The sequence below is a fragment of the Schistocerca serialis genome, chromosome 2 (genome assembly GCF_023864345.2).
Source record: "Schistocerca serialis cubense isolate TAMUIC-IGC-003099 chromosome 2, iqSchSeri2.2, whole genome shotgun sequence".
NCBI classification, from domain to species: domain Eukaryota; kingdom Metazoa; phylum Arthropoda; class Insecta; order Orthoptera; family Acrididae; genus Schistocerca; species Schistocerca serialis.
The window spans coordinates 967,652,403-967,670,806 of NC_064639.1; the positions used below are offsets into that span (position 1 = coordinate 967,652,403).

Sequence of the window (18,404 nt, forward strand, 5' to 3'; positions counted from 1 at the left end):
AATGAACCACCCCCATGTTGTGGTTGTGAAGCCTAATGGACAGTAGCTGACATCCCATTGGAATGCCCTTAACTTCTAGCTCTCCATACCAAGCACAGTCATCCAGACTCTTTGCTTTTAATATTTCAGACAACTCATTGACAGTTGAACTGGTTCTCCATTAAAGTGGTTTTTATTATCATATATAACATTTTAAACGATAAGGATGGGATGGGGTGGTTGGGATGTCTCTCGCAACATGCTGTATCTGGGGAGGGGAGATGGGGGGAGGGAAGGGACCTCAACCGCACCTCCTTTACCAGCTGCATGGGTCCGGTTAGCCCCTCTTTTCTGCCACAGCCTATTACCTGTTTTAGGGGTAGCACTCCGATGAGAAGAATCGGGCTTCAGCAGCCAGAGACTGTATGGTGAGTAGCAGTCTATCCTTTTGTAGTATTGTCATTATTCCATCTTGGATTGTTTAGTGTAAGGAAAAGATAGATTGCTACTTACAGTAAAGATGACACATTAAGATGCATACAGGCACATTTAATTTTTTATTATTGGCAGCCCAAGAGACATACATTGTGTTTTTAGGCTTCTCACTTTTACCATTACAGATCTTCCACTAGAAGGCATTCTACATGTAACTGTATGTGCCCCTGGTGGGGGCTCAGATGCTGGTGGGATTACTCACGGCTTAGATGAGCCATCTGGGAGATTTGCTCTCGCCCACATACATATATTTTTCCTTTAATTATTTCCTAACTCTGGCATCAGTATTGCTTTTAATGCCTCTGTTCTACCACTCCTACAGTCTTTCAGTATCAAATTTCTGACTAATGTCAATAATGCCATATGAAATACCTCTTGACTGAGGTGCAGATGACATATTTAGTCCCTTAGACCCCAACCGACCAACTTATTAACCTCTGTAAGCTGTCCATATATTTTGGTGTAATTTGACTGCATACAACTATTCCATGCAAAACCTGGACAGTAAGTGCCCTCGCACAAGCTGTGCGAGCAGTCATGTTGGACTATTGTTGAAAGAAGTGGCAGGATGCTGCCTCCTGACAGGAAAGGTGCACTCCAGCTTTGAATGTTCCACAGAACCAGTGATACATTGTTTATCTCATGCCACCAGACTGCAGTGATGACTAATCTAATGCCACCAGTAAGTATTGAAATGAATAGACTCACATTTTAAAGGTTAAGATTGAAGCCCAGAAAAAGAAAAACTGGCAGGGTCAAAAGCTATTCGAATTTCCAGTATTTGTTGGCTGCATGCGCACTGTCAAATTTTAAAAAGCCAGGGAAATCTCTGATATCAGTATCCAAAAAACAACCAAAATTTGTTACTTTGTAATGGACTGACTCTGTAGTATGTAAAACTGGACTAGCAGAAAGTTTTTTATAGAATGATGATTACTGGATACTATATACAAAAAAAGTTATTTGCACATCTCAAGAACAGCAGTTAATTTTGCCATCCAGTTAAAACTGTCTCCATTTTTAAAAACCTGTAATAGGTTATACTGTCTTTTCAATTACAAAACATCAACATCTGCCTTGTACCAGAATGTCTAAATTCTGCCTAAAATTAATCCTTTGTTTCCTGCGTACATGGGGTAAAACTTGTACAGAATCATTATTAATTTTTATTGTGAGCCAAAGTAAAGTAATCTTAAATTGATATTGCAATACATATTGTCTTATAGCATGCAGTTATTTGGAAAAATGTGTTACTTTCAAGAAACTACTATCATATGATAATGCTGTCAGTGTTGACAGAAATAATTGTCTGGACACTGAAACAGAAACTCTTGAGGTCGAATTGTGCCTTTAAATATTCTTTCATATTGTAGTGTATGTTTTGAAGGATAAAGTTTGCTTGCCTGTGGTAGCTAGGGGGCAGACACCTTCCTGGCCATTGAGCAATATTAAGTGTTGTCACAGGTGCCTCTAAAGTATGGGCATGTCACTGTCTGGAGGAGAGGTGTTATAACTATTCAATACTTTTCTTAGCAAGACATCCAGAGTAAGATCAGATACCAATGCCTTTTGGTTTTTAGTAGAAATGAAGATGCAGGACAGGGCTGCCTTTTATAATGAAATTTATTGTAATGGTTGTGAGAATCAGCTTAAGTAAGTAGCAAGCAGCAAACCTCCAGAGCTCTTTTGAAACCATGCCAAGATATCTAGAGATTTGACCACAATTTTTCATAAATCTCTTGCTAAGGGATAGGTTTATAGCAGTAATAAGGGTATAGGTCACTCTCCCTGTCTGCAAAAAAAGGAAGTGTATTAATCAAACAGAGCTGATGTCATCTATCTTAAATATGTAATTAAAACAGTATCTTTTAATATATTGAGTTCAGAAATTATGAATTTTCTGGCACAAAGTGGTAATCGACATGGTTTCCTAAAACATGGATTATAAACTCACACTTTTCACACACAGGTGTGAGGTAACAAGGTTCATTTGGTGTTACTGGAGTTCTGTAAAGTTTAAGATTCAGTAACACATTGATGACTGTAATGTACTTAGGTTCATATGATACTTGTAATTAGATTTGTGACTGGATTGAATATTTGTTAACAGGCACAAATGCTGTATGTTAACTGGGAGAGTGTACCAATTGTGTATCTGGTGTACAGGGGACAAGTATACAGGAGACCACTATTTTAGATATTAATGACTAAATGGGTGTAATAACAAAAATAATAAATATTGATAATTAAATATAAATGGATAAATAAAAAATCTATTCACCAAGTGGCAGCAGGGGAACACACATAAAAGGATTTAACTATTTCAAGCTAGTGGCTCCTTTTTCTGGTAGAGGAGAAGAGGAAGGAAGAGGAGAGGTGTGAAGGAAAAGGACTGGGGAGTTGTAGGGTAAAGGGTACAGTTCAGAAGCCATCCAGAACCCTAGGTCAGGGGAGACTTACTGGATGGGATAAGAAGGAAAGACTTTCCTTCTCATCCCATCCGGTAGGTGTTCCCTGACCCAGGGTTCTGGAGTGACTTTGGTGAAATGTACCCCTTTTCCTAAACCTCTCCAGTCCTTTCCCTTCACCCCTATATCTTCCATCCGCTTCAACTCGTCTGCCAGAAGAAGGAGCCACTGTCTCCAAAAGCATGTAATAGTTAAATCCTTTGTGTGTGGGTGGGGGTGGGGGTGGGTGTGGGTGTGGGTGTGGATAGTATTAGTTGCAATCTCAAAATTTTCGCAGTTGCTGCAGTTATATATGATCACATTTTATCTTTTGCAAATAGTAGTACTATCTAGTAAGACCCTATCAAAATATCAGTCTGCAGTAAAGGCTCATTATTAGCTCATAATCTAGATAAAATGAAATAGGGTGCAAAAGTTCAGGCATTTGGCATGTATTTCAGAACTTGTTTAGTTGAGTTTCATGTCATTGAGTGCACATGGTCAGAATTCAGTGCAGGCAGATGGCTGATAAAGAAGCCAAAATGAATTTGCAGAATCAAACAATGGAAAATCCAGATGGAATGCAACAGTTGAATTTGCAGAATTGTTTGTAATACATAGAATAAAATTGTTTGCTACAGGTAAAGTTGTGATTGATGCATTTCGACTTATCAATCCTAATATGATGGTCCTGGGACAAGAACCTCGCCAGACAACATCAAATCTTGGTCATCTCCAGAAGCCTTCGGTACAGGTGAGACTGTTTTAGACTTAACACAGCTATGGTAAACAGTAGGTCTGGAACTAGTTAAAGTAAAGAAACTTCCACAAATATGAAAATCATTCTGAAATAAATATACTTTATATATACTGAAGATCAAATGCTGCCAAAAGGAAATAAACAAAATTGTTTAGAATAATAATGGAATAATGTTCAGTACCTGGGGTGGTAATTTTAGTAACAGGAGGGAACAAATTTGAAAACTGAGTCACATTAAGTATGAAAGATTAAGGCCAGCAGTGAGTGGAAATAACTTGTCTTGATGTACTGTAAAGGAAAATTAGGGGAGAGAGGTAATTCTCCACTGGATGATCCAAGATACAGCATGCACAAACTGGTTTATTACAAAATTCGTTATGAAGTTGCCACCACCAAAGTGTACCCTCACAGTACAGTAAAAGTTTAGTGTCTTTTTGATTGGTACACGTTCAAATTTGAAAGATACAAGGATGGTCCATTGTGCATCCCCTTCAGTAGGGGAGCCTCACCTCAAGATCCCAGGTACTCATTTGATGGTAGGCTGATGAGCCATCCTGGAGAGGCTGGAAAGAGGAAGAATCATCACTTCTATCTGGAATTGAACCCAGGGGCTCTAGAGACCAGTGCTCTACCTGCTAGACCATCACGGTAAAAGATAAAAATGTCTATTTGTGAGTAAATAAGAGTGGTATCAATTTTCTTCCATAGTAGTAGAAAATGCTCACCTTGTCTAAAAATTAGAAAGGGCATTACAGTGTAGGTTATGCAAAAATAATTTTTAAGAAAAAAATCTGTACATTGTGCTGTTCAAAGCTAATTAGCATTGAAGATAGGCTATTGAACCATTGTTCACACAAATTCAATCGTCTCACCTGAGGTGGTGGTGCCAAATGTTTCTAGTTTGCTTTCCTGAAAATAAACGCAAGTGAGACAACACTTTGACATGGGATGGTAGTAAGGATAGACTCTGAGCCAAAGACGGGATGGTAGTGAGGATAGACCCTGAGTAAAATAGTGAGGATAGACCCTGAGTAAAAGACTCAGCAGTCACAAGCTATTCAGACTCATTCTGACCACCCTGTATATAAGACTAAAGATTTTGTTATTCTTTCGTGTTTAAAATGAGTTACAGTGCTGCACCATTCCCCTCCCTCCCTCCCTCCGTGTGCAGAGGTTCCGCTTTTACTGTATAGGCCTTTTACAAGTATGTCTGTTTGGAACAGGGGACTGATGACCTTGATGTTTAGCCCCCCATCAAACCCCAAAACCAACCAACCCCCCATCCTCCTTTACCTCCCTCACCCACCTCCATCCTCTCCCTCCCTCACCCACCTCCCCCCTCTCCCTCCCTCACCCACCTCCATCCTCTCCCTCCCTCACCCACCTCCATCCTCTCCCTCCCTCACCCACCTCCCCCCTCTCCCTCCCTCACCCACCTCCCCCCTCTCCCTCCCTCACCCACCTCCCCCCTCTCCCTCCCTCACCCACCTCCCCCCTCTCCCTCCCTCACCCACCTCCCCCCTCTCCCTCCCTCACCCACCTCCCCCCTCTCCCTCCCTCACCCACCTCCCCCCTCTCCCTCCCTCACCCACCTCCCCCCTCTCCGTCCCTCACCCACCTCCCCCCTCTCCGTCCCTCACCCACCTCCCCCCTCTCCGTCCCTCACCCACCTCCCCCCTCTCCGTCCCTCACCCACCTCCCCCCTCTCCCTCCCTCACCCACCTCCCCCCTCTCCCTCCCTCCCTCACCCACCTCCCCCCTCTCCCTCCCTCCCTCACCCACCTCCCCCCTCTCCCTCCCTCCCTCACCCACCTCCCCCCTCTCCCTCCCTCCCTCACCCACCTCCCCCCTCTCCCTCCCTCCCTCACCCACCTCCCCCCTCTCCCTCCCTCCCTCACCCACCTCCCCCCTCTCCCTCCCTCCCTCACCCACCTCCCCCCTCTCCCTCCCTCCCTCACCCACCTCCCCCCTCTCCCTCCCTCCCTCACCCACCTCCCCCCTCTCCCTCCCTCCCTCACCCACCTCCCCCCTCTCCCTCCCTCCCTCACCCACCTCCCCCCTCTCCCTCCCTCCCTCACCCACCTCCCCCCTCTCCCTCCCTCCCTCACCCACCTCCCCCCTCTCCCTCCCTCCCTCACCCACCTCCCCCCTCTCCCTCCCTCCCTCACCCACCTCCCCCCTCTCCCTCCCTCCCTCACCCACCTCCCCCCTCTCCCTCCCTCCCTCACCCACCTCCCCCCTCTCCCTCCCTCCCTCACCCACCTCCCCCCTCTCCCTCCCTCCCTCACCCACCTCCCCCCTCTCCCTCCCTCCCTCACCCACCTCCCCCCTCTCCCTCCCTCCCTCACCCACCTCCCCCCTCTCCCTCCCTCCCTCACCCACCTCCCCCCTCTCCCTCCCTCCCTCACCCACCTCCCCCCTCTCCCTCCCTCCCTCACCCACCTCCCCCCTCTCCCTCCCTCCCTCACCCACCTCACCCCTCTCCCTCCCTCCCTCACCCACCTCACCCCTCTCCCTCCCTCCCTCACCCACCTCACCCCTCTCCCTCCCTCCCTCACCCCTCTCCCTCCCTCCCTCACCCCTCTCCCTCCCTCCCTCACCCCTCTCCCTCCCTCCCTCACCCCTCTCCCTCCCTCCCTCACCCCTCTCCCTCCCTCCCTCACCCCTCTCCCTCCCTCCCTCACCCCTCTCCCTCCCTCCCTCACCCACCTCACCCCTCTCCCTCCCTCCCTCACCCACCTCACCCCTCTCCCTCCCTCCCTCACCCACCTCCCTCCCTCCCTCCCTCCAGCACCCACTTCCCCCCTCTCCCTCCCTCCAGCACCCACTTCCCCCCTCTCCCTCCCTCCATCATCCACTTCCCCCCTCTCCCTCCCTCCATCCCTCCCTCCATCATCCACTTCCCCCCTCTCCCTCCCTCCATCATCCACTTCCCCCCTCTCCCTCCCTCCATCCCTCCCTCACCCACCCACGTCCCCTCCCTCCATCCCTCCCTCACCCACTTCCCCCCTCTACCTCCTTCCCTCACCCACTTCCTCCCCTCTCCCCCCTCTACTTCCCTCCCTCACCCCATCCCCCCTCTACCTCCCTCCCTCACCCCCTGCTCTGCCGCTGCCGCCCCCCTCCTGCTCTGCCGCTGCCGCCCCCCCTTTCTGAGGTTTGGCACCTTGTAATCCAGCTAGAAGTTAAATGTTGTAGATATTGTGTTTATGTATGTATTTATGTCATTTACAGGCTCTCATACATGGACTGAATAGGCACTATTACTCTATCAGCATTAATTATCGCAAGAATGAATTGGAGCAAAAGATGCTTTTGAACCTGCATAAAAAATCTTGGATGGATGGCCTTATGCTAGCTGACTACTCTGAGCACTGCAAGCTCAATGAATCAACAGTGCAGGATATGTTGGACTTGGCACGTAACTACAACAAGGTTAGTTGCATTTTGCACAGATAGTATTGTAATAACTGCAGTATTGATTTATAATGGAATTTAATTTTAGCGGCAGTTTGCACTATTATACATCTAATTTCTGAGTTCCCGGTAGATTAAAACTGTGTGCTGGACTGGGTTTCATAGCAGATAGGGATTGCTTTAAAATCCTGGAGTTGAGTAGTCATATTTCAGTCATTTAGCAACACTGCCTATCCGAGCTCTTGCTGCGGCAGTACTGTGGATTAAATTTGTAATGGAGAGCAGTGGGCCACCATTAAGTTTTTGTTCTTTAAGGAGGCATGTAAAACACAAACCATTACTCTTGAGTGAGCTCGTATGACAATCCCCTGGTCAGAAAACTACATGGAACTTTTCCAGTCACAACTTTCAGTGAACTACTGCTGGCTGTTAAGTACCACACAACAAACTACTGTAACAATAAATAAGTATTCCAACAGTAAGAATGAAAACAAACAAAATCACAGGATGCATCGATCACACAGGATGGTAAACTACCTGAATCTAGAACACAATGCAAGTGGGAAGTGCTGTGGTAGTGAGGCAAAGGTTTGGCAACTTCGAGTGCTTGCTGCGGCTACAGATATCGTTAAATTGGTGGAATGCGGTCTGTGCCTCCTGCATGAGCTACCTCCTACTAGTTCAGTTATAGGTGTCAATCCTAAAGTAATTTTGAACAGACTACAGCCCTTTCAAGTTAAATGCACCAACTTTAGCAGTTGATGAAGAGCTAGAAGAGTTTTATGAGTCTCTTTCCAATTACCTTGATAATACACTCTTGGAAATGGAAAAAAGAACACATTGACACCGGTGTGTCAGACCCACCATACTTGCTCCGGACACTGCGAGAGGGCTGTACAAGCAATGATCACACGCACGGCACAGCGGACACACCAGGACCCGCGGTGTTGGCCGTCGAATGGCGCTAGCTGCGCAGCATTTGTGCACCGCCGCCGTCAGTGTCAGCCAGTTTGCCGTGGCATACGGAGCTCCATCGCAGTCTTTAACACTGGTAGCATGCCGCGACAGCGTGGACGTGAACCGTATGTGCAGTTGACGGACTTTGAGCGAGGGCGTATAGTGGGCATGCGGGAGGCCGGGTGGACGTACCGCCGAATTGCTCAACACGTGGGGCGTGAGGTCTCCACAGTACATCGATGTTGTCGCCAGTGGTCGACGGAAGGTGCACGTGCCCGTCGACCTGGGACCGGACCGCAGCGACGCACGGATGCACGCCAAGACCGTAGGATCCTACGCAGTGCCGTAGGGGACCGCACCGCCACTTCCCAGCAAATTAGGGACACTGTTGCTCCTGGGGTATCGGCGAGGACCATTCGCAACCGTCTCCATGAAGCTGGGCTACGGTCCCGCACACCGTTAGGCCGTCTTCCGCTCACGCCCCAACATCGTGCAGCCCACCTCCAGTGGTGTCGCGACAGGCGTGAATGGAGGGACGAATGGAGACGTGTCGTCTTCAGCGATGAGAGTCGCTTCTGCCTTGGTGCCAATGATGGTCGTATGCGTGTTTGCCGCCGTGCAGGTGAGCGCCACAATCAGGACTGCATACAACCGAGGCACACAGGGCCAACACCCGGCATCATGGTGTGGGGAGCGATCTGCTACACTGGCCGTACACCACTGGTGATCGTCGAGGGGACACTGAATAGTGCACGGTACATCCAAACCGTCATCGAACCCATCGTTCTACCATTCCTAGACCGGCAAGGGAACTTGCTGTTCCAACAGGACAATGCACGTCCGCATGTATCCCGTGCCACCCAACGTGCTCTAGAAGGTGTAAGTCAACTACCCTGGCCAGCAAGATCTCCGGATCTGTCCCCCATTGAGCATGTTTGGGACTGGATGAAGCGTCATCTCACGCGGTCTGCACGTCCAGCACGAACGCTGGTCCAACTGAGGCGCCAGGTGGAAATGGCATGGCAAGCCGTTCCACAGGACTACATCCAGCATTTCTACGATCGTCTCCATGGGAGAATAGCAGCCTGCATTGCTGCGAAAGGTGGATATACACTGTACTAGTGCCGACATTGTGCATGCTCTGTTGCCTGTGTCTATGTGCCTGTGGTTCTGTCAGTGTGATCATGTGATGTATCTGACACCAGGAATGTGTCAATAAAGTTTCCCCTTCCTGGGACAATGAATTCACGGTGTTCTTATTTCAATTTCCAGGAGTGTATTATGAAAAGGGTAGTTTGCTGCTCACCATGCAATGAAAATATTGAGTTGCAGGCAGGCACAACAAGGAGACTGCTAAACATGTAAGCTTTGTCAGAAGGCCTTCTTCTGAAATGGGAAAGGACACCCCCCGCCCCCCCCCCCCCCCCCCCCCCCACACACACACACACACACACACACACACACACACACACACACACACAGGATGCAGTGTTGTGACAAATACAGAATTATTTCACATACCAGTAAGATTCTTCTAAATGTCATACATAATTGCATAGACCCTACTTTGATAAGATAATACCAGCAGAGCAGTCTGGATTCATACATAATAAAGGGACCCAGGAGTGGGTTCTCAATGCCAAGACAGCTAATTGACAAATGTAGTGGAGAATTTAGTATCCATTTAGTTTTTTGTATGTACATAACTTGACACTGGCCTCAGAAGTGAACAGCACTGTAAGTATTCACTTTAGTGGTCTTGTTTTTAGTGAATGGATAGACGTTATTACTGAAAGTCAGTTGTGTACCTGACATTGATTGTATTCAGAAGAGAATGTAATGTTGCTAAAAGGAAAATATAGATGCTTTTAAGGATCAACAAATGCAAAACAAAAAAGTGATTCCTAGAAAGTAAATGCAAAAGCGCTCAACATTATAAATGTTGAAGTGAGGAACATAGTAATTTCAGTACTTGCTTTCTTCAGGAATGAAGTGAAGAAGACAAGTTTGGAAGTCAAAGAAATGTGAAACTACTACTTCAAATCATTGTAGCTGTATCTAACAGCTAAGAACTGTAGCACGAAGCAGCTGACATTGTTGTCCATGTTCTGCTTTCTAGTTTTTCCCTCAGTTGTTCTGAGCAGCTGTGAAAATCTGCTGACGTTCATGAAAAGTTTTGGAAGAAACTAAGAAATTGTGTATTTTAAAATTGTTCTCTGGTGTTTGTGAACCTGCAAACCCCTGTTCAGCTCTGTCTCACAGGAAATATTCTAATAATGTACACCAGCCAACTTTTAATCAGTGAGGCTTTTCCTACATTTATTGTCACTGCAAACTGTTTGATGACCAGTTCCAGTTATGTGTTGTACTGGCAGACACCATCTTACTACCCATCAGTATGGCAGTGGCAGACTATTCAGTGCGGCTTCAGTTTATGTAAGCAATCAGTTCACTAAATCTCTAAATCTCTTGATAAATGTCACAAGTAAGCTAACTTATTTATTGTTTTACATATCTAGTTCTGTAGGACGAAATTGAGGAGCAAATCTCCATGGTCATTGAATGTGTCAGTACATGAAATTACAACAGAAAAGTAATAACAGATAAAATAAAATGTTTATGAATCCGGAAAAGACGCCAAGCTATAAGTTTATGTAAACACAGTCAGCTATGCAACACAGGAATCAGTTTAATTTTTCAAGGAACTCCTGGATAGAATATGAGGAGTGACCCATGTGGTAACTCTTAAGGCTAGATTTGAAAGTGCGTGGATTACTGTCAAGGTTTGTTTTTTTTTTTTGGGGGGGGGATGTGGCTGAATACCTAGGCCAATGAATGGGGGTCGACATGAGGTTTGCAAAGTGGGACAACCCTCATTGCCCAAACTGTCTGATTCTGCGCCAAAAATTCCTTTTGAGAATGGAAAGCGCTACCCCAAAATGTAATACCATATGTCGTAAGTGAATGAAAATATGCAAAGTATACTACTTTTAGTAAACAAGATCCTGAACGTGGGCTTTCCATGAAAGTTTACTGTTTTTTTTTTTTTTTCTGAACACTTAGAAATTTTAGCTGCTCAGTCTCACTAATAATATTCCCATTCTGTATAATTAAGACATTAGGTTTTGTTCAGTTGTGTGTTATAAACTGTAAAAACTGAGTCTTACTGTGAATTAGTGTTACTTAATTTCTACAAGCCATGAATCTGTCTCGAACTGCACTATTTGAAACAGTGCCAGTGTTACACACATGCTTTACCACCAAACTACTGTCATCAGCAAACAGAAATATTTTAAAATCAACTGTAATACTAGAAGGTATATCTTAATATAAATAAGCAACAGGAGTGGCCCAGCACTGATCCCTGGGGCATGCCCCATGTGGATCCCACAACATAGCCATTTTGATTACTGTAGAGAACGACCTTTTTCTGGCTATTCTTAAAGTAAGAGGTGCACGAATTGTGAGCTACTCCCCTTATTCCACAATGGCCCAACTTCTGGAGTAATATTTTGCGATAACATAGTCAAATGCCTTAGTTAAATAAAAAGATGCCTGGTGTTCTAAACCATTTGTTTCATCCTTCCAGTACTTCATAGAGAGAAGAGAATAATGCGTTTTCATTTGTTAAACTACTTCTAAAACCAAACTGTACATCGGACAGCAAATTATGTGAGATGAAGTGAAATAAAACAATATGATCAATTATCCTTACACACACAGCCTTTCCTGCAACTTCAGCAAATCTGACGGCATAGAAATAGATCTAAAATTATCTCTATTTTCCCTTTCACCCTGTTTATAAACCGGCTTTTACTACTGAGTACTATAATCGTTCAGGAAACTGACCGTTGCTAGAGGAAAAATTACAAATGTCTGAGCACAAGGCTAATATATGCAAGACAGTACTTCTGTATTGTGTTAGATACACCATCACAGCCATGAGAATCCTTGGTCTTTAGTGATTTAATTGTTGACTCAATCTCCCCCATGTCAGTATCACAAAGGAGTAAAGCATTTTCCAAGTGTGTTATGATTCCCTGTGGAAACTAAGATTTTATTTAATTCACCATCTCCATTCAGAAAGTGACTGTTAGGTACTGTACATATATCTGACTTACCAGTAAAAGAAAAATTTTTGTTACATGCTGACTTTGTGTTTTCAACCTTGTGTTGCTGACCAGACACTTCCTTCATGACTGACAATATGGTTTTAATTCTAACCTGTGAATTAGCTATTCTATTTGTGTACCACATAGTCTTTACCTTCCTGATAACATTTTTGAGCAGCTTACATTGGTAATAGGCTGCTGTAGCCCGATTGCAGCAACTTTCAACATTTTGATGTAATTCTCACTTTTTTCTACATGATATCATTATCGTACTAGTCAGCCATAATGTTGAAATATTCATCTGGAATCAAAGTTATTCATATGTTGACACCAAAGGTTCATTGCAGATAGTATTATTCATGTATGGCATTAATACACTACATGAGTCACACGCATAGATAGATAATAGTAATATAGAAGACAGTCTTTCACCAAAATGTTAATACAGGGTGTCTACGACCCGGGAGATCCGGGAAAACCCGGTTTTTTTTTCATCCGGCAGAAAACTGGGAAAAACCCGGGGTATTTTTAGAATTCCGGGAATTTTTCATTGTTTTAGTTTTCAGTTAAATTTTTGTAATTTTGACTAGTAAGAACCGACACACTAACAAAGGATATTACTGTATCTCGCTACTGCAGAATAATACTTCAACAATAAAACATAAACGAGAGAAAAACGAAAATAACTTAAATTGCAGAGGAAATGCGCCATATACGACGACGACACAAGTGTTCATGCAAGCGTCTGCCAATTGAAAATGTGTCAAAGGCTTTAGGAAGACTATGCAGTGCTTCAGAACAACAAATTGCCTCCAATGAGCGAAAAGTCGCAACTGTTTACATTCGATTTGTTTTAGTAGTTAATGCGCGGGCTCATGCGCATGCGCAGTAGAGTCACGTTTGAGTAGTAGATTCTCCCGCTTCTGTCAGCAGGATTGTGGCTGTTGGCTGTGCAAGCAGTCGCAGCAAGCAGCTAGATACTACTGGGAAAAGGGGGCGCCAAATTCATATTCTTGAGGAAAAAAAACTTGTTTCACAAAGCACCTAGCATCCAGCGCACGTTTGCCTAGCAATTAGTCATACGATTTTGAAACGCTTCTCTGTTGGTTTTTTAACATTTTTGAACACATTTTAAGTTGATTTCTGAATGAATCATAAGCTGACTTTTGAATGCATGCATAGTGTACGTGATGTCTCTGTCAGGAGAATCCTCGTCGCATCTAGAAATAAACTTTCCACAGACAAAAGGGGACGGGGCTATACGAGCTGAGTGGGGTAAAGCCGAATAGATGAATGGCAATCGCTGTCTGATTATGTGGCTGATTGGGTGTGCGAATGATCAGCATTGTTATAATTACTAGCGAAATCCATAGGGTCATACTATCAGAGCGGAAATAAACGACTGGCAGGAATAACAGGTGAGAAAGATTATGTATTATCTTCTCGGTGTGTCCAAGAAAATGAAGTTTTGACAAAATGTTTGGCCAGATCGCTACACTAGTAAGGACCAGTAGTACAGTCCCCGGCTACCAGCCGCTTAAGTTCTGTTATGGAAGTAACGCGGAAAACGTGTTGTACAAACACGTAACAACGCCTAACTGGAGAATAATTGCGGGAGAACTTAACCAGTGATTCTGGCAGGGTTAGTGAAGTTATAGGCGAACAAATTTTGACAGTGGCAGCAATAGCTACAGAATTGGTGATGACACGATTGTTTTGTTAGAACGAGGACGGAGAAGAAACGAGGACATCACACAAATTATGGAAGAATAAGACGATTCCAAATTTATATAAAAATTTCGTAATACTAGTTTTCGATCTCATGCTAGAGAAGCTGGTGCATTCCTAACATAAAGCTTTTTGCTTGTAGTAGGCCTAATAGGCATTTGATATTGATACTTATTGGATTATATTCTGTCGTGTTATAAAAATGACCATTTGTGCCAAAACAGTCTCGTTTATTTGGTGTGTTCTAAAATTGCTGCCATATTAGAAAGGCCTGTTTTGTTTTATCTAGCAGACAGTGACAAAATAGACGTAATCAGATCGAGAAACCACACCAGTCTTGGATATTGTTTGTATTAACAGCTTTTTCAGTATTAGATAACTACATTTCGATTTTCCATGTAGCAAAACGCTTGACAAACTTTGATGAGGTAAAAGATTCTTTCACAGAAAGGAAAACACGCCATGTAAAGCTGTAGCAAGATTAGAGAGAAAAACATGCTAGGAGCTAAGGTTTGAAGAAATGTGTAATTTCTTGCTTATCTCTTGTCAGTACTGGTTTTATATATGCTATATTTAATTTTATGTCACACAAAACAGCGAGTTATTAACTAATGGGCAATGAAGAGTTCAGATTTTCCGAAGAGTTCTTGTTCTCTCGATTACAAATAATCCCATCTGCTATTAATTGCGAGATTTTTTTTAAGAGAGGCGGGCTGTCAAAACGGCCAACTGGGAGCAGGAGAGGCACCACAGGACATTTCAATTTCCACTCTCCTCAGTATAGTTTGGACGTGCGGTAGAAAAATGCTTTATGAAGAGGCATGGAACTGCACTTGGGCATACTTAAGACCAAATAATATGTCTTACATTTCCTCGAATACATACGTTTTATGTTTCAGACTTTTCAGAAAGATGTGCGCTACAAGATCAACATATTTTGAAGATTCGATTTTTTTTAGTATTGACCCGGTTCGCAAATGTCGTAGATCCGGGGCTGATGCGTAGAGCAATCTGAGCTGTAGTGGGTAGTCTCCACATGACACGTGTTTACGTCCAGTGATTTTGCTGTTTCCCCTTCGTTTACTCTCACGTCAAATGAAAACAAAACGGATATCCGTGGCCGGGAGCTATCAAGTGAATTAAAACACATTCACATAATTACTAAAGGCTGAAATATGTTATTAGTTTCAGATTTTATTTTATTTCCACCTTTCTGACAGTCAAGCATTAATCGCCTTGCGGAACAATGAAGTTATTTTTGTCAGTTTGCTAAAGAAATTTGACTTTTGCTAATCTTTTCCGCAGAGGCAGTCAATGTATTTGAAACGAACTGTTTAATTCCACAGTACTGGGCAGTTTCAACTGTTCGCTGCATTTCAAGTGCATGTTTTCATTTTCTAGCACGTATGGCATCATGCCATAATAAAGAACCAAACATGATATAATACAGTACTGGGGCTCCAAGAAAATTTACATCCTGAAAACCACACTTAAAAGCTTAATATCCGGTCGGGGTCTATGGTACTTCATTGGGAATCTGGACATACGAGTGTGCCTTAAAGTATGCACTTTAAATGTGCACATTTTAATATGGTTCACGAAATTCCGATGCTCTTGCAGTATCATCTTTCATTGATGATCTTTTACACGTACGTACATACGGGCTTCCTACGTCATGATATCTACTGAACCGCGGTGTCGCCTGTTACCTGAGCTCTCTGGCAACTGCTGAAACGAACCTATTTGTAACAGGTCGCGGGAAAATATTACGATTGGTGGTTTGAAAAGCGTTACTTTCAAAGTAAATATCCTTTTACGTAAGTTGAACTACGTACAAGAATGGACCGTGAATTTATTAAATCCCAAAGCGTTTGACTCTCATTTAAAAATCAGCTGTCTGATGACGAGACATTTAGAAGCATTTCGAACCCTGAAGATCAGACATTTATGTCATTATTAAAAATTTTACAGGCAGGCGTGTAACACACGCAAAAAAGATCAACAGTATATGCGAAAGCTTAGCTTCTCTTGCAGCTTGAGACCAATATTTTATGTGATAGCTTTTCTTTTCTTGTAACAACACTATGTATACTAATTTAAACTATTAACTTTCCCTGTTTGGCGCACTACTTAACACTGATGTTGCTATTGGCTGACTACATCACGTGTCCTATGCTCTGAATATCTGCTGTCATCGGCTGGCGAGATCACGTGACATGAGTTACGAACGGCTTACAAAAGCGCATCGAAATCTCGATTTCAATGGTTCGGAAAGTAACATGTGGTGTTTGGTGGAATTCCAATGTATGTTTCGTAATACGAAAATACACAGCGTACATGTTGCTGCACATCAAAGATATTTCCAAAACATGTCTTTTTCTCTGAGTTTCGTTTTCTAAAGTGCCGGGAAATTGTACGCCCATGTACAAAACCATAACCATTCAAAGGAGTGATAGGGGAAAATATACTGTCACACGGGAGAAAGTGTTTTTTTAACCGGGAAAAATCCGGGAATTTTTTTCCTTGTCCACGTAGACACCCTGTAATAGTGCGCTGAACGAACTCAAACTTGCTACGTAGGCTTTACCACAGTAATGGGTAGCCACAAACTTCTGTGGAAGGGTTAACATTGTGATCACTAACCACGGATTTCAGCATACTCCTTACCTGGATCTTATACGTGCTTATAGGTTGCAGGCTGTGGTTTTTGAGATGGGGTGGGCAATATAAAGACTTGTGTATGAAAATATTATACATGTTCATTTGAAAAACTGCTAGGTTTGATTTGTCTAGTTGAACTGAGGTTGGACAATAATTATGTTTATGTAGTAGATGATCATTTAACAAAGTAAAAAAAGTTGATGGAACTATTTAGCATGTCTGTCCTGTGAATTCCCTAATTACAAGTACAATAGCCGTATTTAGACTTACCATGTTTTGTTAAAACATTAATGAATGATGAGTGCTGGCTAAAAGCTGAAGTAAACAAACTAAAAAATGCCTTCTCAGTAGAAAAAACCAAGTCTGCGAACGTAAGAGCAGCGGACACTCACTTTGACCTGCTTTGTAACATCTCCTACACACCTAAAAAGGCTCATAAGGTGAAAGTTTCTACAGATAATTTTCATATCAAATTAAGTAATAGATATCAGGTATTATCAGACAGTACTGTAGTGCAAAAAGAGAAAGTCATTGCGAATTCTCGTGAATACCTTACGGCAAAAGGTCTCGATGAGAAACATTTAACTCGTTCTGGCAGCAAAAAAAGTACTACTAGATTATATATTAGAAGCAAATGTGATGATAAGGTGAACACTTTATTGCTGGGGAAAAATGACAGGGCTGAAAATAGGAAAGTAAATCAAGAAAATATTTACTTATTCTCAGACAGTCATGGGAGAGGGCTAGCTGAAATACTGAAAGCAGAAATGGAAAAGGTAAGTGTTATGGGTCTAGTGAAACCAGGTGCGCCTCTGCATGTTGTTACAAAAGATATCTATAAATACAAAGACTCGGGTTCAAATAACTCATTTATAATAATAGCTGGAGCAAATGATGTATATGAAAACGAAGCAAAACATGCAATAAGAGATCTGAAGAAAATGCTAGTGTGTGTGTGTGTGTGTGTGTGTGTGTGTGTGTGTGTGTGTGTGTGTGTGTGTGTGTGTGTGTGTGTGTGCGCGCGCGCCAGCACTCAAAATAACTATTGTTAGTATTCCTGAGCGACATGACCTAGCAAAAACATCTTGTGTAAATAAAGAAATAGAAATTACAAATCGTAAAATTGAGAAAATGTGCAAACTGTTCTGCAATGTGAGCTTTCTTAAAGCTGCCAATCTAAGAGAAGACTTCACAACACATGGTATGCACTGGAACAGCAGTGGCAAATCTAGATTGTGTGACTTAATACTAGAAAACCTAAATCAGTTCATGAATCACAGTACCCCCAGGGGGTCCACAACTCTTTCGTGGATACGTGCGTGGCGAGCACGGGGCCCCGAGCCATTGCAGCCTTCTTTCTCTCCCGGGCTGCATTTCCTTTCCCTTCCTCTCCTTTCCCCTCCATACCCCTTTCCCCTCGCCCTCTCCTCTCCCTCTATTGGTGTCCTTGCTTATGTTGGCCCCCGCTATCCTCCTGGTTCTGTTGGTTTTACACTCTGGCTTTGTTGCGTAATCATCTCCTCCTTTTGGCATTCCTTGGTCCCCCTCTGGGGTTTGACCTCCATTCCAAAATTTCTCTTCCGTAGTGTGAGCCATTTGGGGAAGAGCACCTTACCTAGTGTCTCCGACGTGTGCCCTCCTAGTATATTCCACCTTTTCTTCTACGTCGTTGTCTGATGCTAGGGTGCATAGCCAGCACGGTAGCCAGCCCGTGTGGTGGGGTCGCTATGTACCCTTTTGGTTGAGCCCCCTGAACACACAGGGATCACACTTCTGATACCTGAGCTGTGACCTCCTCATGCATGCCTTGGAGTGGTTGCTCGTCATCCTGGAGCATCGGAACTCCCG

At 43.7% G+C, this 18,404-nt stretch overlaps 1 protein-coding gene across 2 annotated transcripts in view; it reads left to right on the plus strand.

Moving 5' to 3' along the window:
• The window catches only part of LOC126458363 (26S proteasome non-ATPase regulatory subunit 14), a 44,666-nt gene that overhangs the window by 5,328 nt on the left and 20,934 nt on the right, over positions 1 to 18,404 (plus strand). For both annotated transcript variants that reach the window (XM_050095334.1, XM_050095333.1), the window contains exons 4-5: positions 3,563 to 3,675; positions 6,916 to 7,116. In XM_050095334.1, the coding sequence (XP_049951291.1) occupies positions 3,563 to 3,675; positions 6,916 to 7,116 (314 nt within the window). The remainder of the gene's footprint in view (positions 1 to 3,562; positions 3,676 to 6,915; positions 7,117 to 18,404) is intronic.